The sequence below is a fragment of the Leucopleurus acutus genome (genome assembly GCF_964270905.1).
Source record: "Leucopleurus acutus genome assembly, chromosome: 15".
Classification (NCBI taxonomy): domain Eukaryota; kingdom Metazoa; phylum Chordata; class Mammalia; order Artiodactyla; family Delphinidae; genus Leucopleurus; species Leucopleurus acutus.
The window spans coordinates 50,917,309-50,943,004 of NC_139157.1; the positions used below are offsets into that span (position 1 = coordinate 50,917,309).

Consider the following 25,696-nt stretch of genomic DNA (forward strand, 5'->3'; position numbering starts at 1 on the left):
GAGATAACTACTGCTACATTTTGGTGAATAGCTTTCCAGAATTTTTTCCTGTGCATAAGGAGTAAGAAATATTACATGTGGGCCTAAGCAGTTGAGATTGTACCATAGAAGCAAGTACTTATTTATTTAAGAAGCAAAGATTTTCTTCCCTTGAAAGTGAACCTGGTACCAGTAAATGTTAGCTGCTATTGTTTTATTACAGTTGTTATTACTAATGACATCATTATTTGATTATAGCAAAAAAATTAAATGCTTATAATAAATATTTGAATTATTTTTATAAGGTTTTTTGCCTCAAGTAGTTGTTTGGGAAGTCTAAAAATATTCAGAGTGTATTTTTCTTTCTTTTTCTTTTGTCGTTATAGAATTCCTCAGAGAGTCATAGTTGTGCCAGAAGTCTCTTAATGGCAGATAGAATGCAAATAGTTGTGATTCTGTCTGAGTTTTTCAATTCCACATGGCAGAAGGCAAATTGTGCAAGTAAGTAATTCTTTCATTTTCATGTTGCTGTCATGGTTCAACAGTATAGATGTCATTTTATTTGAATCTGAAAATTTTGAATATTTTTTGTTACTAAGTTTAAATGAACTGTGATTAGCATCACGGTTTATTAGCGAGAAATGCTTGGGCAAATACTGAAAGGCAGAAAAGTGTAGCAGTTAACAGTGAGCTTTGCAGTCAGACAGATCTGGAATTTATTCTAAGCTCTGCCATTTATTAGCCCTAACCTGCTACTGTCAGACCTTGGGCATGTGATTTTACCTCTTGGAGCTTCAGTTTCCTCATCCGTAAATTGGTGGTAATAATGGAACCTACTTTATATGATTGTTTTGAGGAGTAAATGAAATAAACTGTGTAAAGCACTTAGCTTAGTATCTGGCATATAGTTAATGTTCAAGGAATGTTAGCTGCTTAATATAATAGTAATTATGATGTTTATAATAATCTGTGATAGGGGGAGGTGATAACGTCTGTTCTACCAGTTTTGCAGGCTTGTATGTATTTGTATAATGAAATGAGATCTATTTTCAAGCATTCTTTAGGAAAATTAAAATCACTATTTCAATTCATAAGTGTTTTGAATACCAACTATGTACTAGGAAATTCTTATTTTCTATTCCTTATGATGTTTGAGGAAGGAAGTTATAGTTACAATATAACCTAAAGCAGACAAATAACTGCTATAATAAAGTTATAGAGTCTTGGGGAAGCTGAAAATAAATCAGATTGGAGAGAATTTGAAATACTTCCTGGAGGAGGTACCTTTTGATCCTACACTTTTGTGACTGGACATGATTTCAATAAGTAGAGATGAGAGGAAGGACATTGCAGATAGGGAGGCATCGTGAACAGAGGCACAGAGGTATAAAAGAGTAGTAGACGTTACAGGATGCTGGAAGCACAATGGGAGGTAAACGTGGAAAGGGAAGGTAAGACCTTGACCTATATAGTAGTTTATCACTTATGCCAACATTTTTCATACTGCCTAGAACACCAGCATAGTATTAAGAAATGGTTATATACTATAGTATCTTGGGAATTTATAATACACATAGAATATTAAAAGCAGTGAGAAGGAGTATAGGTTAAAAAAAAACTTTTAAACATCATTTAACCTAGCACTTTCTGAGCTTTTTTTTTTTTTAAACTACAAAGACCCTTTCTTTTTCTTTTTTTTTTTTGTGGAACCCCATTGGAGGAGAGAGACCAGTGAGGAAATTCTTACAATGGTTTAGGCAAGAAGCAAAGAAAACATTAAGTAGGGCATGGGCTGTGGAAATAGAAAGGATAGAGTGAATTAAAAATCTGTGTATCTGTAAGTCATTAAGGAGCTTAACTTTTTAAGGACTTTGTCTTTTTGTTTAGTTCATATGAAGAAAAACTGTAAATGGGAAAAAGACTCCCTGCTAAGTTTCTTTTCCTTTGTAGTATACCATGGATATTGAATATTAACTCTTTTAATTTTGTCTCTATTAATTCAAAATTTCTGGTAATTTGAACAGAGGCTTGACTGACAGCTAACTTTTTTTTAAAGCAAATCTTTACTTTTTTGGAGTAAAACTTTTTAGTGTAAATATGATTGAACAGAGTTTGCTTAACTTATACGGAAGAGCTGTTTTTAATTATTCTTAAGCCCTTCCGAAAAATCCATTGATATAGGAAAAAATATGTTAATTGCAAATAATTTAAAATCAGTTAATTAGAATAAGTGGGGTATGTGTTGGGATTCACTTCTTTCGACTGATGTTACTTAATTTACATACTTGAGAGGTAAAGCATCTTTTCTTTAAAAGGTATTTTGTAATGAATTTACTAATTTAAAATAGCTTTCTTCTCTGGCTATTTAAAAAAAAAAGAGAAAGGAAAGAAAACATTTTGCTGCATATTTACTCAGTATGGTAGATTTAAAACTCTTTAGAATAAATTCTTAGGGTACTTTTGTTTTTCTGTGAGGCATCCTATCTTGAAAATATTCCTTGATTGAACTTCTTCTGAAGAAAAAATGAAATGTTTACTTCCTAATTAAAATTAATTTGGCCAAAATATATGACCAAGCAAGGTGCAGAGAAATATGACATCTTTTGGAGAATTAGATAGCTGAGTGGGCAGGAAAGACAGGAAGACTTAGTTTTCATTCTGCTTACATTTGTACCCTTTGGATTGTATACCATAGCATTTAATACCTATTCAAAAATACATAAAGATTTTTAAAACTTGATGGACTGTCCAAATCTGCCATGATTATTCATATGTTAGATGTAATCAGAGAGATTGGCTATTTCCTTTTTCCAGATTATGCATTTTAAAAAAGTTGTCTTCCATTCATTGTTTCATTCACATTTTAAAATTTATCATAATTTATATTCTGTATTTTATATGTAAATAAAATAGTTTTATAAATTTGTGCTCCTCAGATGTTTTCCCTTGGGTATTCATTCTAAAGTAATCATCTAGGACTTCCCTGGTGGTACAGTGGTTAAGACTTTGCCTTCCAATGCAGGGGATGTGGATTCGATCCCTGGTTGGGGAGGTAAGATTCCACATGCCTCGAAACCAAAAAACTAAAACATAAAACAGAAACAATATTGTAACAAATTCAATAAAGACTTTAAAAAAAATGGTCCACATCAAAAAAAATCTTTAAATAAAATAATAAAATAAAATAATCACCTTACCTAGAAATGAATAATCTTTACCAAATTACCTGGAAACACTTCTAATTATGTTTTCTACAAATCTCTGTAATAAAGATAACATGAACATTTTCTGAAAAATTTAAAGAATTGTTCAAAAAACTTTGCAATTTTTACCAAAATTTAATAAAGCATTCTTACTTGAGCAACATAGTCTTCTGTTACAAAGCAGTGAGAAAAGAAATTTGAAGGAAGGAGAAAATGAGCTAAAGAAGGTGAATAGCAAGTCAGCAATTAAATTAAATAATATTTCTCAATGTCATGGCCCTTGGTTCATTTGAACTTCACAACAAGCCAAGCCCTGTGAGGTAGAATGGGGGCTCAGAAAGTGTAAATGAACTGCAGATCAAGAGCCTAGAACTAAAATCGGAGGGCCTTAAGATTGTTCATCTGAATAGACAGTGTTCATGAGTTAAGGCTTAATTTTGTTTTTAAAGTGCTATTTGACAAATTCATTGCACAGTCTCCATTTTAAGAAATATTAGCCCTGCACTTTAGCCCTACAAAGTTTAATATCTGTGCTATATACATGTTTGATATCATGGAAAACCTAGTCTTTTACTAAAGATATAAATGTAAAATACTCTTTTTTTTCTAAAGACCTATCAGTACTACATAAAATTAAAACTAGATAATGTGAAAAAAATGTTTTTAATAGGGTTGCACATTTTCTAATGTTAATGGTCAGCCATGATCAGGAATCAGGCATCAGGTTCTGAGACAATCGCATCTCTAGCAACCAGATCTATTAAACCACTGATTTCATGGAATCCTCACTCTTTTATTTTCTTAATAAATAATGCTAAAGGCTTCTCTTTTCCTTTTACTTAAAGGATAATCCATTTGTTACCTATCCAGTCATTGTTTTTTAAAAATCTTTGGCCTTTAGAAATAGGTAAAAGAATGAATACAAAGGATATTTACTCTTTTAATAAAATGGAAGAAAGCAATCATATCACACTATAATTTTAAATGAATTTGTGCCTGATAAGAAGTTTGCCTAGGATGTTGTCATTTTGTATTGTAGGAGACCAAAATGTGCCATCCCAAAATATGCCTCTTTGGCATAAGGATTATTTTGAGCTGATTATTTTGAGAAACCGCAGACACAGGAGAAGCTCTGAAAACAGAGTAGAAATAACCATTTTGTATGAGAAATTTATATTTATTAAGGAAATCTCCACTGGTAAGGGTGTCTCCCTCTCTGTACCAGGAAGAAAAGGATGACTTTAAATCACTAGAGAATCTTGTAAATGGAGAAGGCAGGAACATAATCTGCATAACCTTATGCTTGTTTACCTCACTTTTCCTGGTCATTTCCCCATAACTGACCTCCCCCACACCCATCTTTGCTTTTACCTGAAGATGATATTCAAGTCTGACTTCTAAGCCACCCCTTTGAGTTACTCAATTTCCCTTTGTATCTTCTGTGTATATGAGGAAGATGTACAAGTTAACAAACTTCTGTTTGTTTTTCTCCTATTGATCTGTCTTTTGTTACAGGGGATGCAACTGAGAACTTACAAGGTAGAGGGAAAATTATGTTTCCTCCCCTACTGTATATACATGAAAACACAGTATAAATATTCCCCCGAAAATCTAGATTATTTGCTTTTTTATTTAAACATAAAAAGACTGGTCGTGCTTGCTTCGGCAGCACATATACTAAAATTGGACCGATACAGAGAAGATTAGCACGGCCCCCGCGCAAGGATGACACACAAATTCGTGAAGTGTTCCATATTTTTAGCAATTATACTCCAAGAAAGATGTTAAAAAAATAAAAAATTAAAAAAATAGACATAAAAAAAAAAGACTGGTCAGTTTTCTCAGAACTTATGTAAAACTGTTAAATACAAGCTATGAACCCTTTTGTCTCAGTTAACTTTTTGTGGTGATCTAGTTATTAAATTTGCAAATACAGAGCTGATAAGTGATGCCAGCAATAGAACTCTTTAATGGTAAATAATCTGGAGTCTATTCAGTCTGACACCTAAAAGATAAAATGGGAAGGAAAAACATTACGAAGGAAGAACAAAAACTACTGAGGTGTTTTTAAAATTTGTCTTTAATTGAGACTTAAACCAATATGTGATCCATTTTGTAAGAATATATATTTTGATATAAAATGACTATTCCTTTTTCATCCTCTGTGCTAGAAAATGCAAAACTATAATTATATAAATATCTTTTTTTTTTTTTTTTTTTTTTTTTTTGCGGTACATGGTCCTCTCACTCTTGTGGCCTCTCCCGTTGTGGAGCACAGGCTCCAGACGCGCAGGCTCAGCGGCCATGGCTCACGGGCCCAGCCGCTCTGCAGCATGTGAGATCTTCCTGGACTGGGGCACGAACCCGTGTCCCCTGCATCGGTAGGCGGACTGTCAACCACTGTGCCACCAGGGAAACCCTATAAATATCTTTTAAAGTTAATTTAAGGGGCTATTAAAATTTTTTTAAATAATATTATTAAAAATATAAACATGTAAAGCTATAGAAGCTAAAATATTGTTTAAAAGAATACTTTTAAAAGTAATACATTGCCAAAAAAAATCACCTTTCTACTTGATCTAGCTGTGGGTTGGCACGTAGTCTTTGCCATTATTACTTGATGAAAGGAAGGCTAGGCACTCAATGAAAGAGAGTGCCATCCTGATACAACATTGTTAATCAAGTATACTCCAATATAAAAAAAAAAGAGTGCCATCCGTTACCACTACCATCTATTTTATCTTTAGAATTTCTGTGTCTTTGAATGATATTAGTCTTCATCAGAAATGAGTTTTTGGAAACTGAAACTCAAAAGGAGTGTACACAACTCTTCCAATTCATATTACAAATAACATGGAAATTAATTCTTGTGGAGAGTAACTGTTAAGAAGTAAAGAAAATATATCAAGGATTTCTCCTCTTCACAATTTTAAAGCTGTTATCAGAAGTGTATTGTTAACGCATATATGTGGAACCTAGAAAAATGGTACAGATGAATGGGTTTGCAGGGCAGAAATAGAGACACAGGTGCAGAGAACAAATGTATGGACACCACGGGGGGTAAAGTGGCGGGGCGGGGGGTGGTGGTGTGATGAATTGGGAGATTGGGATTGACATATATACACTAATATGTATAAAATGGATAACTAATAAGGACCTGCTGTGTAAAAAAATAAATTAAAAAATGTCTATGTGTTTGGAAAAAAAAAGTTTTTTTTTTAAAAAAGAAGTGAATTGTTGACATAGGGATAGCCTGGTTATTGAGATGCTTCTTGGTTATCTTATGCATATGACAGGTGAATAATTAGTAGAGTGACCAGATTTGATGAGACTATGAATTGCTTTATGGTAAAGTGTTTTGGTACTTTGTTTTTGTTCTTTTTTCAACTTTATTGAGATATAATTGACATATAACATTGTTTAAGGTGTACAGTGTGTTGATTTGATACACTTATAAATTGCAGAATGATTACCACCATAGTGTTAGGTAACACCTCCATCATGTCACATAATTACCTTTTTGTATGTGTGTGTGTGTGTGTGGTGAGATCATTTAAGATTTATTCTCTTAGCAACTTTCAAGTATAGAATAAAGTATTGCTAACTAAAATCACCATACTGTACATTTGATCCCCAGAACTTATCTTACAGCTGGAGGTTTGTGCCCTTTGACAAATATGTCCCCATTTCTCCCACCCCCCAGCCTTTGGCAATCACCATTCTGCTCTCTGTTTCTAGGAGTTCAGCTCATAGTTGACTGTGTATGCAGGAATTTATTTCTGGACTCTCCATTCTGTTTGATTGGTCTCCTTTCCTCTGATAGGAGAAAATCTTCCCTAGTTGATGAAACTCCTGGAGAAGGGATTTATGACAACTGATTTTCTTTTGGAAGCTCTGTCTTCAAGCAGATAAGGGGAATTCACAGAAAGCTTCTCTCTGCCTTGGCTATTTTCCAAGTGCCGTCAGCTCAGAATAATCCATATGGCAAATATTCTTCCACTCTTCACTTTTTATGACTTGATTCTTTAAAAATCAATAATAAAACTTGATAGTTAACCAGAAGATCAATTAATCAGAACCCATCTTTCCCATATTTTATCTAAATGGTAACATACTAAGCATTGGACTCATTTATATCTTATAACTTAAAATATCCTAGTTTTCATACTTATTAAACTTAATTATGTTGTTTAAGTACAAAGTTCCCATAGTTTAATACTATGTTTTCTGAAGCTTGCCCTGTTTTTCAGAAATTGATAATTGTCTCTGTTGTTCTCTATAGAATTAGTTTTGAAAAACAGCAGAGATCCTTATACAAGCTCCTAATAGATGCCAAATACTTTATCTAAAGATGCATACATAATTCCTGTTATGATATTTAGTGGGTTTCTATGTAAGGTCTTAACTTGAATCCTTATCACCTTTAAGAATGCCTCTTGAGCTGATGCTTGAGCCCTCACTGAGAAAGAAGCTATGCTAATCTGTCCTTGATGAGGCTGCATTGATTATCTGAGATGAGGAAAATTCATAATGACCACTTCACTGAGTGCTTATAGGAAGCTTTATTACTACTAATGTTTCTTTTTTTTTTTTTGCGGTACGCGGGCCTCTCACTGCTGTGGCCTCTCCCGTTGCGGAGCACAGGCTCCGGACGCGCAGGCTCAGCGGCCATGGCTCACGGGCCCTGCCGCTCCGCGGCATGTGGGATCTTCCCGGACCGGGGCACGAACCCGCGTCCCCTGCATCGGCAGGCGGACTCTCAACCACTGCGCCACCAGGGAAGCCCCATATAAATTACTTTTTTATAAAGAAATTATTTCAGTTACATACTTTGTATAGAAGTATGAATCACTCACATTCATGCTTTATACTGCTTTTGGAAGACAATCCAGGGACACACACACCCCCATATTGTGCATGTCATTTGCCATGATGTGGCTCATTATACACAGATATACAGTTGTTGTGGATGAAATTGTATTCCCTGTACTTCCCTCCAAAATGTCAACTACAAAAACTGAAAACTTCTTCAATCTCGTTAGCACAATATAATAATATTATGCATATTTGTAACTTTGTTTTTATTTATATATACTCTACCTCGTGTAAAAAGATTCAAGGCTACTTTGTGATGATGTTAAACCAGGATTAAGAGAGACTTATGTTATTTTTTTTTTTTAAGAATTTAGTGTGTGAACTTTTTGAAAGCCAACAGAGAGAGTAACATTTTTAAATAGTAAAGGAAAAATGGTATAATTAGGATAATACTTAATCAAGAGCCTGGAAAGTATATTTTGTATTTCAATGCCTTACTAATTTGATGTATGATCCTCAGTATATCACTTTATTTCTCTAGCTGTTTCCTAATTTGTGAAGTGATCCCTCAGATTTTTAAATGATAAGGTGAACAGTCAGAACAGGACTTACATGCTGGAGAAGATAAAGCTGCAGAGAATGTAGAGTGTGTGAGTTCAGAGAGGGAAAGACTCTTGGAATAGGTTCTTAAGCAGAGCCCCAGGTATGCCAGGTGCAGGCCAAGTCCTACACTAGGGGCCATGTAAGGGGATGAGTGGGGCTGGATTCCAGCTCAGCTTCTGGAGGTAGGAGCACTTTTTTGTAAATAATCTACCTGGACGGAATGTCTTTTTCCAGTTTGCACAAAGGAGTCTTTATGTGCTAGTTGCTGCCCTGTTTACCAGTTTTAGGCTTCATCTCAGTTGCCAGCACTGATCAGTTGGTAGCGACTGCCTGAATCCCTGCATGGTGTAAGAAATCTATGGGTGGTGGAGGGAGGAGCAGTGGCATGTATTTATTGATTCCCAGTATTGAACTTTAATTGTCTAGAGTGTAGATATTTTATATTTGTAGTGTTTGCAAGTGCAGGCTCAGGAATCAGACTGAGTAGAAATTCCAGGTTTTTACTTACCAGTTTTATGACCTTGGGTAACTTCTTAATTCCTCTCTGCCTTTGTTCCTTATTTAGAAAATGGAGATGATAGTTCTTGCCTCATAGGATTGTTGTAAGAATTGAATAAATGTGTTTAAAGTACAAGCATGGCACTTGGAACATGGCAACTACTCAGTTAACATTAGCTTTCAAGGTAGTGATTGTTGTTTATAATAGTGCATGCATCATATAGTGTGTCATATCCTAATGTCTACTCTAAGGGAGGGAAAAAATCTTTTTCCTCTATCCATTTTAGGTTCTCTGGCTGGAGCTCTCTAATTAGACTGGCCAAAGACGGAGTAACAAGAGAAAACAAACAGAAGTTTATTAACAAGTGCATTGCACATGTACACACGGGAGCACCCAGTGATGAGTAACCCAAATGGATGGTTAGAATTTGGGTTTATATACCATCTTAGGATAATCAGAGGAGAAAGGGTTTTGGTCTTCTGGATGAAGGAGGCAAGTTATGGGAAAGTGACCAGGAAAAGTATGGTAAACGGGATTGTTTAGTAAGGTTTGTTACATAGATTTAAGTTAGAACCATCTACATTGGTAAGAGTTAGTTGTTAAGAGTCCTCCCTTTTCTTTTTCTTGAGAGAGAGAGACATCTTTACAAATGGAAATTTCCTTTACAAGTGTAAATTTTATCTACAAAATAAAAACTTGTGCCCTGTTTTTAGAGTTTTTCCTGAATCTGTTGGTTCTTAAAGGCCTTTACTTTTTAAAAATTTATTTATTTTTGGCTGCGTTGGGTCTTCGTCTTGCTGTGCGCGGGCTTTCTCTAGTTGCGGTGCGCGGGGGCTACTCTTCTTTGCGGTGCGCGGGCTTCTCCCTGCAGTGGCTCCTCTTGTAGTGGAGAATGGGCTCTAGGCACGCAGGCTTCAGTAGTTGTGGCACGCGGGCTCAGTAGTTGTGGCTAATGGGCTCTAGAGCGCAGACTCAGTAGCTGTGGCACACGGGCTTAGTTGCTGTGCAGCATGTGGGAACTTTCCCAACCAGGGCTTGAACCCACGTCCCCTGCATTGGCACGCAGATTCTTAACCACTGCGCCACCAGGGAAGTCCTTAAAGGCCTTTAGCTCAGAATAATCCATATGCCAAAGAGGCATATTTTGAGTTGGCATATTCTGGTACTCTTCACTACCTATTCTGTGTATCTCTTATCCATTGATTTCTTTCTGTTTGCATTGCCACCTTTCTCCTGGATAACTGCAACAGCCTTCTATCCTGTCTCTCCCCTCCCAGTTGAAAGATCATAATAGATGGCCCTGAGTGTGTATAATATACAGCTCTCAGTTAAATTTAAGAAGAACAAGAGTATGGTTGAGTACTAGAGAATAGAAAGTATTTGAACATCCCTTGTGGAGTAATTGGTAGGGCATCTACAAGGATTGTTTTGTGGCCCTGAAACTAGTTTGAATTGAGTCCCCTCATTATAACTTTAGAATTTTCTATAATAGTGTTCTACAACCACAATTGGGAGTAGAGAAAGTTAATGAAGGTTTTAAATATTTGTGAGTATGTGGAATGTAAAAAGGGCAAGGATTCTAGGAAAGTGAGATTGAAATGGTTGACTGTGAGTTCCAGGATATGGTGCCAGGCACTTGAACCTAGATCCCAGAGGGTAAGCTGAGAGCACAGGGAGAGGTAAAAGCAAACTGAGGATAAAGAATAAGTTCATCCAAGAAGGGAGAATAGATTAAAAAATTGTGCTATGTTCATACATAGAAATAGAAAACAATTCAAAGGAATGAACTTGCTAAGTGAGAGTAGCAAGTTGCAGAGGAATATCATTTATGTAAGATTTTTAGAAAAACATAAAACAAGTATATTTATTTCCAGATTTTACTTGAAGTCCCTTTATCAGTATTTTATGCAAGATTCTCACCAGCTTGTTTCTCTGGTCTCCCAACTCACAATAGATTAGAAAGAGCAGATTTTAAAAGATTAACCTCTTAGATGCAATAACTGACCCACTAGGAAGATGGAAGAGACCCAGAACTACTAAATGTAACACAGAAAACAATCAAACAGCATATGAATTTAGCTAAAATTAATGCAGGATGAATAGTCTTATGCCTAAACAGCACTAAGAGTACTCCTATTAAGGTGGCATTTGATAACTGATATTCATGATTAAGACTTTGTACCATCAAAAATCAATTTCAATTTTACTTGGTATATGGTTTTTACAAAGAGAGAAAAGTATGTGACTATTTTAATATTTTCATTTAAATGGTTATGATGTAAAAAAAACCTTTTGGAAACTAAAAGGGGTAAGCTTCATGTATTTGGAAAATTCTCTTAATGTGGAACACTTCATGCTTGTCTGAATAAAGGATTACGATAGTGTGAAACAGAAGATAACAGCTTGAGAGATAAATGACTGTATATAATTGTTGCTTGAGATATATTAATCTACTTTTTGGTTTCTTGACAGATTGTTTAACGAACAAAAGTGAAGAATTATCAAATAGCACAGTATACTTCCTGAATCTGTTTAATCACACCTTGACCTGCTTTGAGAATAACCTTCAGGTATTTTATATATGACACTTGAAATTAAAATGCTGTCTTGTCCAAGTGAATAATAAATAATTCCAATTTTTATAGCATTAATTGTTGATATTTATCTACATACACAGTGTAGAGGTAGACCTGGATTTCTGCTAAATTCTTCTATTACTAGCCCTTAGGCAAATCATCAAAACTTCAGTTTTTTAATTTGTAGGATGGGAATAGTAAGATCTACCATGCCTACCTTCCAGTATTTTGTAGTCAGGATCCAATGAGTTAATGAGTGTGAACATATTAACTGAGGCATGTGATTGTTTAATTAAAACACAGTGTTGTTCTATCAGACAATAATTTTTCTTGACTTTGTTTATGCAATAATGTATTTTGCAATTCAGTATGATTCTGTCTATAAAAAGCTTATTCTTTGTCTCAATATTTGCTTAAATATATTTTACCTACTTTAAAAGGTGCTGTTTAATAAGGTAACTTTGAGTTTTGAATTATAATATAAAAGGTAACCTTTAAGAAACCTACTTTATTGGGTTTTGTTTTCTCCACCTCTGACCCTTGAATGTTAGTACTGGAATGTTCCTGGTAGTGGTGAGGGGTGAAATTGGAATTCTGGTAAAATCCTAGTTTTGAAACTTGCTTTTTAACAAGTAGGTAATCCCCACAAATAGATAGAAATATATTTAGGATATAGGTATGTATAACTTTCTCTTTAATAAATGTGATAACATAGTATATGAATTTCCCTGAGTATAATAAAAACTATTAGATGAACATTTCCCAAAATATGTTCTGCAAGATTTTAATAGATAGCCCATAAAAAAGATGTAATGTTCTTAATAAGGGTAAGAAATGCTTTAATACAGGACTGCAGAACTTTAGTGGACTAATGTACATTATATAGAACTTCAAATGGTAACTTTGTATACAGCATTTACCAAGACTATTTGACTAGGAACTCTGGTTTTAGAGACCAAAGACACTAGTTCTGATGAATGTACTTTAGGGAAATTAGCATTTTTCCTGGAATGTTAGTTGCAAATATTTTTTCCTCATTTGTTGTCTCTTTATCATGCTTCTCTTTTTGATATGAAGAAAATTTTAATTTTTATGTTGTTAGATTTACCAAAATTAATTTAATGGCTTGTGGATTTTGTGTCACACTAGAAGGCCTTTTCTCACTTTGAGATTATTTAAAAAATTTCTCCTGTGATTGTTTTAGGACTTTCATGGTTTTGTTTTGTACATTTAAGCATCATTTTATCTGTTTGAAATTTATTTTGGTGTAAGACGTAAGGTTTAGCGCCAACCTTTTTTTCCTGTTGGCTTCTTGACTTTCAAAACATGATTTACTAAATAAATCCATGAAATGAATTTTAGAACCAAGTTCAAAATAATCAATCATTTTGATATTTTATTAGAATTGCATTACATTTTTTTAGAGTCATCATTTGGGAAAAATTGACCTGTTATGATATTAAGCTTTCCTATCTAGGAGTACAGTATATATTCACTATTTTTTATTTCAGTAAAATAGAATATAAAATTTACCACATTACAACTTTTAAGTGTACAGTTCAGTGGCATTAAGTACACTCACATTGTTGTACAACTCTACCACCATCCATCTCCAGAATGTTTCATCTTCTCAAACTGAAACTCTGTACACATTAAGTAATAACTCCCCATTTCCTCTTTCTCTAGCCCCTGGTAACCACCATTATTCTTTATTTTTTAATGTTCTGTAGCACAGTTTTACTTATTTATTTAAATTTCCTATAGGTTTATACATTTCTTAAGTCTATTTCAAGGTATTACATAGTGTTTGGTGCCCTTATGAACAATATCTTTTCTTCCCCCACTACAGATTTTTTTTTTTGATTTAATAAAGCTTTATTTTTCAAAATATACAGCTGGTGGGACCTGTTAATGCATCTTCACCAGCAGCTGGAGCATCTCCACCCTTGGTATTTCTGGTGTAAATTACTTGAGCTCTGTTCTTTGAAACCAGTTTAATAAGTCCTTTACTAAGCAGCTCCTGCAGGGCTGCCCTGGCCAGGGAGCCACGAATCTTCAGTCTCTCAGAGACGATAGCTGGAGTTATAAGCTTATAGTTGGGAACTTCTTTACAGAGTTTGTCATACGTTGCTTTGTCAAACAAGACTAGGTTATTGAGCTTGTCCCGAACTTTGCCTTTGGACCACTTCTTCTTTTTGGCCTTGCCCCCAGATTTGTTCACTGGGTCTTTGTCTTTCTTGGCCGACTTTCCGGCATCTTTCTTCTTCTTGTCATCCTTGGGCGGCATAGCGAAGCCGGGAGAGCAACTGCTATCACCTCACCTCCCTAAGATGTCGGACAAAAAGGCCCCACTACAGATTTTAACTGCCTATTTTTAAATGGTTTTTTTTTTTTTGGAATAATTTTAGACTTACAGAAAAGTTGCAAAGCTAATACAGAGAATTCCTGTATATCCCTGACCTAGTTTCCCCTAATGTTCACCTTATGTTACCAAGGTACATTAGTCAAAAATAAGAAATGAACATTGGTATATAACTATTAACTAAATGCCAGACTTCATTCTGATTTCACCAGTTTTTCTACTAATGTCCTTTTCTGTTTCAGGATTCATTCCAGGATAATGCATTGCATTTAGTAATTGGTTACTCCTTAAAATTTCTATCATATATATAGCTACATTTCCTTTCTATTTCCGAATGCTATACTTGTGAGTCCTTTTTTCCCTTGAATTTTCTTTAGGCTTGTTGAAGATACATTTATATTTATTGACCTTTTTGAAAACCCACCTTTGGCTTTATTTATCAGTTTCTGTTTTATTTTTCTTAATGTGTTAAGTTATGCTTTTGCATTTATTAATTCCTCCTATATTCTTTTGGTTTTGTCATTTTTCTATTTCCTTAAATTGAATGGTTTTTAAAAATTAATTAGCTAATTAGTTAGTTTGTTTATTTATTATCAGGGGAGAGGTATGAGCTGGAGCTGTAGATTTGAGAGTCATCAGGTACAGATGGTATCAAGCCTGGAGACTTGGATGTGAGTGAGTGGAGATAGAGATGATGAAGAGGCCCCAAGGACTGAGTTCTGGGCAATGCCAATGTTTTATAGGTTTTGTGTGTGTGTGTGTGTGTGTGTGTGTGTGTGTGTGTGTGTGTGTGTGTTTGAAAAGGGAGGAGAACCAGCTAAAGAGATAGGTGGTAGCAGTGAAATTAATGGTATTGGCTGTGGCAGTGCCTTCTGGCTCAGTGATGAGGCAGAGATGTGGGTTTAGGTTCCAGACCAGCTCCACCTTATGTAGTATGTGTTTGCAGGTGGCTTCTCTGGGAACCTGGACTGTCTGGGTGACTGTGGAGACTGCTTTTTGTGGGTGGTCCCGCAGGTAGGGTGGGGCTATTATTCCAGCCCCTCGCATCTCCAGAGGACAGTAGGTGGTTGCAGGGGATAGAGGGTCACAAGAGACTGTGGTTCCGGCTAGTTTCTCTGGCAGTGGTATGACAGCTGTCATACAACCTTCCTGTGATGAAATGTGCATGTCATGCCTCTATAATTAACAGTGCTATCAAGGGCCTGGGTTTACTCTTCTGTTCTTGAGTTTCTTCAGGAAAGAAATCAGGAATGGCACGTGCTGATGTCATCATTTTCCCAGAATCCTACTTTCTCATTTGCTTTAAACGTTGCAGGGCTTTTTGTTGTTTGACTATGCCACCATTTAGTCAGTCAGTCCCTGTATCAATGGAGAATTTTGTTTGGTTCAGTATTTTACTATCACAAATATGGACAGTCTTTTGCAGGTATTTGTATCTTTATTTGTCTGGTAGATTCCTAGAAGTGAAATTGCAATGTCAAATGATATGTACATTTTAAGTTTTAATATAAATGACTAAATTATACTCCCCCATCAAGGTACTGTGCTCCATTTTTGATCGAACACATTTAGCTGAACGTACAATTGTTCTGTGAAAAACAGGCAATGGGCTATTTCTTGTGGCAGAACTAAAGAGAGTCTTGAGTTTCTCTGTCAAGTAGATAGTAAGGGTAATGTTGTAGGGGCTACATCAGCTTAATTCCTTTAATTTTTCCTTTTCTCTTTCATTCTGATAGTCAGTTAATATTATTTCTCCAGGCTATAAGGTAAAGAATAAAGGGAATAGAAAACAAAAGTGTGAATTGACTGTTTAGCAAACTTGTTCTTGAAATACAAGCGTCAGTCCCAGAAGTGGAAAAGATTGAGATTCACTAACATAATGTCTTATATCCAGTACCTGAGGCTATATTTTAGGTTATACAATTCATTGGTATTAGTCCCTTTTTGTTGACTTGAAAGGCCTGGATTAAAAGCATTGGGGTAAGAGGGCTGGGGGAGGGATGTAGTTTGGGTGCCTTTTCCTAACTCATTATAAAGTCTTCTCTGTCTCAATAAGGCAGACTTCAGGGTTCAAGTCAGCACAGGCAAGGGTATACTTTATTTATTTGGTGAGTGTAGGATAGATAAGGGCAGATGTATAAATGACAAGATAACTTAGTAAATTTTTGGTATTTAGGTATCAATAATTTGGTATATGAGCTAGTGTTGCTCTCAGTTAACAGTGGCTAGTGCAGTGGTTTTCAAAATTCAGGGGCGACTAGAAAGTACCAAATATTTTGCTGTGTGCTACATACCAGTCTCTATTCCTTGGGACCTGTAATACAGGTAAGGGTATCCCTATTTTATAGATAAAACCAAGGCTCAGAGTGGTTTAGCAACCTGCCCCACACCACAGCTCAGCACTTTAACATACTCTATTATTTCCTCCAGGAGGGCAAATAAGTTTAAAAAATGTAATGTTTATTGCCTGTATTTTATGTGCCTTTGACTTTTAGGGGAGCGCACACAGTCTTCTTCAGTTAAGAAATTATTCAGAAGTATGCAAAAACTGTCATGACGCATACAAAACTCTGAGTAGTCTGTACAGTGAAATGCAAAAAATGAATGAACTTGAAAATAAGGCTGAATCTGGAACGCACTTATGCATTGATGTGGAAGATGCAGTAAGTACTTTGCTCCTGATACAACACGTGTTTTGCAGTGTTGTTGAATGTGCCTTCAGTATTATTATTGGAATTTGCATATGGTGTCTTCAACCAGAAATAACTAGTTGCTAAGTAGTAAAGTTTTAGAATATCCTGATATGTCAAACTAAAATGGAAATTAATCAGATACTTCTTAAGTAAGTTGATAATTTGGTATATTTGACTTCTTTTTATTAAAGTATAGTTGATTTACAATATTATATTAGTTTCAGATATACAACATAGTGATTTAATATTTTTATAGATTATACTCCATTTATACATTTTGTTTTTTTAAGTTTGATAATGTGTGTCATTTTCAGAGGTGTGGGTATATTGTTAAATGTTTTCATTTCAGTTTCTTGTGCACTTGTTGCTAATTCAAGAAGTCTCTAGATTTTGCTACAATATGTTTCTGAAGCCATTCCTCAGTTACTTCCTATTCTGTTGCTTTATTTCTTTATATCTATTACCATCTGAAAAGTTTTGTTTACTTATTTGTAGTCTTTCTCCCCTTAATAAAATATAAGCCATATGAAGACAAGGACATCATTGTCCTTTTTTGTTCACTGTTCAGTATCTAGAACAGCGCCTAGCAAATAGTGGGCCCTTAGTAACATGTATTGATTGAATGAATAGTCAACAAAAACTCTTTTCCTCCGTTGAATAGCCTGCCTTTACATGGGGCACCACTAGATGGCAATCATGCCTTTTTATGGGAATACGATGCCTGACTATTGAGGCATTAGAGGAAACTGAAAATTTATTGTCAAAAAGCAGAGAACTTGTGGTCAAAATTGGTAAACTTAATGTTTGAGAATGATGAGTGTGAATTATAGCAGCTCAGAGTGAACATAGTGGATCTATAATATTCAGAATGGTAAAAAGCACTTAAAATGGATACACCATGGGGATTTTTGTTTGTTACTACTCTGTTACTAATGTTTAGAGTAGTACCTGGCTTCTAGTAGGTTCCCAATAAATAATAACATCTTTTTAAAGAATAATAGTCTCTTTCTTTTTTTTAAAATAAAGAAGAAAAATGAATATTGGTTCTATGACACAAGTTGGATTACACAGGAAATCAACATGACCAACCTATTTTAGAACATCCATCTTGCAATAAGCAAAAATTATGACAGACGTACAGTGCGCCATTTGTAAACCATATCTCAATTAAACAAAATCCAGGCAAGAACAGTTTTAAAAGCTAAATTTGATAGTTTCCTTACATCGTTTAGCCTGTTTGACAGAAATCATGAGCTCAATGAAAGTGAGGTACTGCAGCCCCTAAGTGTATCTAGGGGCTAAATAAGATATTAGTATTGTCTAATAAAGTTTCCATGACTCATTAGATGTTATATACTTAAAAAATTATTTGCTGTGAGTATGAATCTTTCATAATATCTTAGATAAGCTATTAAGCATTTCATAGGTATCATCTCTTGAAGAGAAGCCCTATAAAGCTGATATTTTTATCTCCATTCTAAAAATATTACAACAGGCTCAGTGAGATTACGTAGGTAACATATGAAAGAAAATATTTTGTTTGTTTTGTGAGACTTCCCCTCCCCCCCAGTTTTATTGAGGTGTACTTGACAAATAAAATTATAATATATTTAAAGTGTACAGTGTGATGATTTGATATACATACATATTGCAAAAGGATTCCCACAGTCTAATTATTGACATTCATCACCTCACATAGTTACCCTTTTAAATCTTTTTTAATGAATGAAGCACAGTATATTTCTATTGATACAAGTTCTGTGTTTGAAGTCTGTGAAAAGCTGACATTCTTTGGACAGTATTATGAATTTACAATATGAAATTTCTGTATGGATATAAATTTATACAATGACTAATCGTGAACCAGCTTATTTCCCTGACAGAAGAAATTGTCCTCAACTATTAATAGATTTTTTAGGGATGTGTATTTAGTCTAAATTTGGGGTTCTTGTTACTGACAAAATAATTTTATGAAATTGAAGACAAATTAAATATAAAATAGAGTAACATTATTTGTTATTGTTTCAGATGAATATTACTCGAAAACTTTGGAGTCGAACTTTCAACTGTTCAGTCCCTTGCAGTGACACAGTGCCTGTAATTGCTGTTTCTGTGTTCATTCTCTTTCTACCTGTTGTCTTCTACCTTAGTAGTTTTCTTCACTCAGAGCAAAAGAAACGCAAACTCATTCTACGTAAGTTTCTTTTTATGGTTGTTTATTTACTTAGATTAAAAACCTGTATTCAAAAAAATCTAAGCCTGTTTTAGAAATAATATATACTCTGAGAACTCAAAGTATATTAGCCTAAAACAGCTCTCTTCTTCAAATTTTACAACTGTGCTCACTACCAGAAGAGATGTGTAAGTTAAGTGACTTTATAATCAAACTTTAACATACAGTATCTTTCAGAAGCTTTAATTGAGAAAGCTAGGTATCCTGGAATAAGGTTGACAACAACAAAGGAATAGTAACAAAGGCTTTGCAGACCTGAAATGGCCATAATAGGGAGATAAATAGTAGAGAGCTCTTAGGCCCATTGGCAGAACCACCCATGACAGAACCACCAAACAAGTAGCAGGCAGGGAGAAACTGTAGCTTACACACAGACAATTTGTTTATGAACAAATTGGAATTGTAGTTCCAAGAAAGTTACTTGACATATAGCATGTGCTCAGTATGTGTTCATTCCTTTCCTTTCTCCCCATCAAATAGGGCAGAGCAGAAAAAAACGCTAGCTAGAAGGTCCCAACTGGCCAAAGAAAAGTGACCTCCAAATCTCATAGGTTTCTTGTTTATTATCAGAATGAAAGTATGGGCTTATCCCTTAGTAATTTTAGTTTTTTTAAAAAAGAATGTTTTCAGGAGAAAAAAAAAGTCAGGCTTTTTTTCTCTTAAATATTATTCCTAGTTTAGGAACCTATGATATAAAAATTCTTTCCCTTATAAATTTCTTTCTGGCATTTTTTTCATGATTTATCTAACTTCACGTCTAATATATCTAACTTAAAAAAAAAAACAGATTGCTTGTAGATCAGTTTACATTGAATTTGTAATGTCTTGTCACCTCAAAAGGCTAGCTACTAGAGGAGAGAGTCTTTATCATGGGTGTATTTAGTAAAGTATTTTGAAGATTGCCAGCATTCTGTAAATATGTAATAACTCGGGCCTAAAAGTGCTTCTTTAGGGTAATAACAAAATATTGCAGGGACCTCACTGTTGAGAAACTTTATTTTTCAGGGCTTGGTGTACTTTTAAAGTTTAGCATCTTATTTGCTTTGCAAATCTATCTAACTCTACAGAAGATATATAGTACTTCTGATCAGTGTTTTTGTTCGTTTGTTTTCACAATAAAAGTCATTACCATCCATCTGCTTGTATAAGCCACAAATCCTTTTGTCGTTTAATTTCTTTTAATATCTTTCAATTTCTTAACTTTTTCTTTTCTTTTCTTTCCCCATTCCCTTATTCCCTCCCCTACCCCTTTTCAATTCATCAGCAAGTACTGCCAGCTCTATTTCCAAAAATATATCTTAAATTATCTTTTCTCTGTCCCCACTGGTAATACCTTAGCCCAGGCCATCACCGTCTCTTACCAGCACTAAGGCAGAGGTCCCTTAACTGGTATCCCTACTTCTACTTCTTGACCCACTACAATCCATTGTCCGTATAGTGGCTAGAGTAAATTTTTAAACACAAATTTTACCACGTGCTCCTCTCCCATTTGAAACCCTTCCCGTGTACCCGTCGCACCTAGAATAAAATACAGACTTATTCCAAGGTCTGCTCTCCAAGCTGCATGTGACCTGGTCCCCATCTGCCTTCCTAAACTCCTGTGTCTACCCCTCTCCTTTCTCATGATGCTGTATGTAGGCAGTCCGGCCTTCTTTCTGCTCCTCTCAAACACCAAGCTCATTCACACTGCCCTCTTTCCGAGGTTCTTGTATTTTTCCCTCCCTGCTTTCCTTGACTGGCTCCTTGTCATCCAGGTCTTAGGTCAAAGGTTACTGACACAAAGAGAACTTTTATGACCCCCCCCCAACCTAAGAATACACCCTTTTTAAAATTCTTCTGTGTCATCTTTCTTTAATAGCATTTAATCACTATTTAGTCTATTCCAATTAACTTTTCCACTTATTTTCTACCTCATTTGTTTGTCTACCCTGACTCAACTGTAAGTTCCATCAGAAAAAGGATTTTGTTTATGTTGCTCACCACTATATCACCAGCATCTAGAAAGTACCTGGCCCATAGTAGATACTCCAAAATATTTGTTGAATAAAAGAACATTGTACTTAATGTTAGCAACTCCTAGAGTGAGTTCCTTAAAATACTAGTCCTGTGAAATTCCTTTTCATGAGCTTTGTAATGTACCTGAATATAAATTAAGGCCTCTGAGATTACAACCCCCAAACTTGACAATAGGACCTTTGCATAATACCTATTAATGTGTAATAGAAGCATTGTTTACGAATTAAATGATGAACTTAAGGAAGTGCTAGTGTAAGCAAATAGTTCTTGTGCTGATACCTCATGGAAATTTTAATTTACTTTTCTTTATGCTACCATTTTCTTTATGCTACCATTCATCAAGTCCTATGTAGGAATTAGGGATTTAAAAAGGAACAAAGCACAATAGATGCCCTCAAAGAACATACCGACCATAATCCAATCATTACAACAAATGTAGTAGAAGTGCATACAGTGTGGTTGGACCACAGAGGCATAGAAGACAAACTCTGCATTTGGGGTGTTGGAATTCACCATTAGAAGAGTAGGAGTAGAATTTTGGAGGATGTAGGGATTTATCAGATAGAGAATAAGGAAGCAAGGAAGTTGTATCGCTACCTGGTTAGTTTAATGAATTTGGTAATTAGAAACTAGATTACTTTTAATAGTTTTAAACAACGTTTAAAACAAAAAACCCTTTTGATTTAGTTTGCTTCCCAGATCCACTGAAGGCTTAAGAAGTAGACTTTCAGTTTAGGCTGTTTTTTAGTTTAAGTTGCTTTTTAAGTTTAGGCTGAAACAATGCACTGGTCCAGGAAGCCATGTTGTCATCTTCTACTTACAGTTGTCAGGGGAGACCCTGATAGAAACTAGAACAGTGGTTCTCATCCTTGGCCACATATCAGAATTGTCTGCAGAGCTTTCAAAACACAAAAACAAAAATTAAATGTCTGAATCCCATTGCAGACCTTCTAAATCATAACCTCTATTCTAGTGTTGAGAACCTCTGAAGTAGAGAGATTCCTAGTTATCCAATGTAAGATACTTTCACTATGGCATGGTTGTTTTTAATTTCTGGAACATGAGAAACATTCATGTTTAACTAAAGAACAAAACATATTACCAAGCCAAATAGCCATGATTTTGTTTATTAACTCTAATGACTCAGTCCCTTTAGCATCATGATCAAAACTGATTGTACATATTTTATTAGCTGCCATATATGTTTGTGCACATGTGTGTAATATCCAACTCACTTTTCTTTGTAAGCCATTTGAATGTTTGTTTGTTTTTTTAAACATTACAGAGTTCTTTTACTGAATTCTTTTAAGAGAAATTTAGATTTGGATTTCTAGATTAGACTTTCAAATATATAATTTTATTATTATACTTTACAGCACTTCCATTTTTAAAGTAGAGTACTTTCATTTTTATTACATATTTAAGACTGTATTGTTCAGGATGATATAAATTACATCTGTTTTATTTGGCACTGCTTCTAACAAAATCATGTGCAGCTTCTAGCAAAGTTATATCTTTTGAGGTTGGTAGAAAAAAATAGATTTAAGTTTAATTCTTATAAGATTGAATCTATTCAGATTCAAACATGGAACTAATAGATGAATACTATAGTTTACATAAAATAATGAATAATTATGTTTAGAGAATTAAATTTAAGTTAAAATATAATACTTTTGATTTATTTAGCCAAACGTCTCAAGTCCAGTACCAGCTTTGCAAACATTCAAGAAAATTCACACTGAAACCTACAGAATGGAGAATTGACATCATATCCCATGGATGAATGGTGGAAGACACAGCTTGGTCCAAAAGAAGATAAACCGTGATTTGACAAGTCAAGTTCTTAAGAAATGCAAGGACTTCAGATTTATTTTTAAATAAGAATTTTCAATTTTTCTTTCCTGTTCCACCCCCTTTTTAAAGGTTTGGGTATTTTTAATTTACAGGCATAGCAATGTTGTCTATTTTAAAGTGTATTTGTTATACTAACAAAAGATGCAAGAACAATCTTGTTTTATTTTGTAGGCATATTGTTACTATTTGAGACTTCCAGTATCTCCTTAGTTAACATAGTATCTCTAGTAGCAAAGTTTTTGAGAACTAACATTTAAAAATTAATCAGTTATAGCAAAGACTTTGAAAAAAATTTACTTGCCGAAAAGTAGCAAGTCCAAAGATTAATTTAAGTTTCTCACCATTGCAGTATTATTGTCACATATATTTAATATGTCATATATTACAAATAATACGTAATTCAATCTCTGGTTTCCTTAAAGTCATTTTTGAAACCACTAGTTATAAACCTCCCCCCAAATTTTTAGAAATGGAAAGGCCCATTACATTTATCTTTATAAAAAGATTTATGGTAACTGGTTTCTTACTTAACTTTTATAAATAGTGTTTTACACCTTATTTTTGCCTTTATTTCATAAGTAATTTGAAATCACTGGGCTGCTTTATTATATTCAGGGCAAGATGGATTCTTTTTATACCAGGGATTTGCATTGTGAATTATATTATTTGGCAATTTATAATTTATTACCACTTTAAATCAAATGTAACATTGTCACAATATATTTAAATTATGATTTTTTAATAGGAATTTTCTCTTGGGATATATGGGGAGTTTTGGAGGGGAAAAAAAAGGAGGAGTAAAAAAGCTTTTAAGATTCAGAAAATAGACAGGGACCTGAGGGGATGCTCACTATAAGAGTATTGAATGGTTCGTACTGGGGGGCATGAGTCAGAAAGAGAATCTGATACAGAAAGTAGTTCAGTTAAGATGATGCTTTTTTTTTTCTAAATTATTTAAATCAGATAAAAGTGATATATGATTGAAATGAAGTCAGATACTTCACACTCGAAAACAAATTCCTTTTTGGAATGTTTATATCAACCTTTCAAAAAGCTTCATTTCAGAATTGTTCACATTTTTTTCCCTCAGGTTTTTAGCATTAGGTGTTTCACTTGATAATTCCTTCTAGCTGTCTTGGTGGAAATAGGCTTTCTTTTCTCTTTCTTTTCTTCTTTCTTTCTTTAATATAAAGCCTACTTTATATAGAAAAACAGTTTGCTTAATTGGTACAAAAATCTGAATCCTTTTATACACTGTAAAATGCTCTTATAGAGAGACAAGAAAGTGTTTTTATTATTTTTTAAAATGTTTACCATATATGCAGAGTGAAAGAGAAGCCTCATCCTTGGATATGCAGCATATCCAAAAGCTGTTACAGTTTTTCTAGTCTGCTGTGATCCATTTAAAATGTGCTGGGGTTTATTCTGCTGTTACTGTTCATGCTGCTGATGCTAATAGCACTGTCTTGATTTGAAGCATATGGTTGAGGGCCATTGAAAGCAATCTTTCATTAATGCAGATAAAATCAGTTTACATGTACAAAGTTACAAAATGGCATATTTGATTCTGTAAGAGGTGACTCTTTGAGCACCTTTTAATATCATGTATTTCTGAAAACCATTGCTTTTGGATATGGTTGCTAATAAGCACTTTACAAAAGAAAAGGCAGCCTTTAATATTTTTCTGGTTGAGTCATTGCTCTTTAGAGGAGTATCAGCAATAGATTTCAAAAATAAGCATTAAGCACTACCAGTAAAGTGTGTAAATATTTCACTTGTAAAGTCGTATTGAAAAGTTCTTTGCATAGTTCTGAATTCTTAGATTCACAGCATATGTGTGTGCACCACAACACCTTTAGTTTTTTGGCACTTTGAAATAAACAAAGTAGCTTACGGAAATTAAAGTGCTATATTTTATTTTTATTATTTATTTATTTATTGGCTGCATTGGGTCTTTGTTGCTGCACGCAGGCTTTCTCTAGTCGTGGCGAGTGGAGGCTACTCTTCGTTGAGGTGCGCGGGCTTCTCATTGCGGTGGCTTCTCTTTGTTTCAGAGCATGGGCTCTAGGTGCGTGGGCTTCAGTTGTTGTGGCACGTGGGCTCTAGAGTGCAGGCTCAGTAGCTGTGGCACATGGGCTTAGTTGCTCTGCGGCATGTGGGATCTTCCTGGACCAGGGCTCGAACCCGTGTCCCCTGCATTGGCAGGTGGATTCTTAACCACTGCGCCACCAGGGAAGTCCATATGCTGTATTCTTACAATAAAGTAAGCTACAGAAAAAATGTTATTAAGAAAATCATAAGGAAGAAAAATATGTTTACAGTACTGTACTGTATTTATCGATACTATAAGTTTATGTCATCTGTTTGCAAGATGAATTGTCTGTCAGTACCTACATCAATATTGTCTTATATGATGCAAAATACTGTAGATGTTATACGTATTACTAACACTAGACATCAGAAATGAAGAGATAACGTGAAAAAGAAATTCAGTTTATTTACAGGTATAACAATTCATGCATTGATAATGAAGAAGCAGCTATATGATTGCTTTATGGTAGCCTAGGATAATCAATACAATTGCTTCATGGTAGCCTAGCCTGCTCACTAATGAATGAATTGTTATAAAATTTTTATGGCATGCATAAAATTTTTATGGCATGCATTATTGCAGTCATATTCATGATACAGTATTGGAAACATAATTATATATTTTTAAAAAACACTTCCCTGTGATGATAGGCTGATACACAGTTTCTCCAATTATGAAAGAGAGGCATACTGTACAGTTATGTAATTCTTTGAAAGCAAAGTTATAAAACAGTAAGAAAACTAATATCATTAATGTTATGTTAAATATCAC

The 25,696-nt window shown here is 34.5% G+C and overlaps 2 protein-coding genes across 2 annotated transcripts in view; one reads left to right on the top strand and one right to left on the bottom strand.

The window, feature by feature from the left end:
• The window catches only part of OSTM1 (osteoclastogenesis associated transmembrane protein 1), a 37,470-nt gene extending 14,079 nt beyond the window's left edge, over positions 1–23,391 (top strand). The window contains exons 2-6 of the mRNA XM_082855244.1: positions 366–480; positions 11,572–11,669; positions 16,533–16,700; positions 18,759–18,924; positions 22,666–23,391. Of these exons, the coding sequence (XP_082711370.1) occupies positions 366–480; positions 11,572–11,669; positions 16,533–16,700; positions 18,759–18,924; positions 22,666–22,721 (603 nt within the window). The 3' untranslated portion in view covers positions 22,722–23,391. The remainder of the gene's footprint in view (positions 1–365; positions 481–11,571; positions 11,670–16,532; positions 16,701–18,758; positions 18,925–22,665) is intronic.
• Positions 13,539–14,327, bottom strand: LOC309971883 (small ribosomal subunit protein eS25-like). The gene has a single exon (XM_082855298.1). The coding sequence runs from the start codon at positions 13,960–13,962 to the stop codon at positions 13,558–13,560; it is 405 nt and encodes a 134-aa protein (XP_082711424.1). The 5' UTR covers positions 13,963–14,327; the 3' UTR covers positions 13,539–13,557.
• Positions 23,392–25,696: the final 2,305 nt, after the last annotated feature.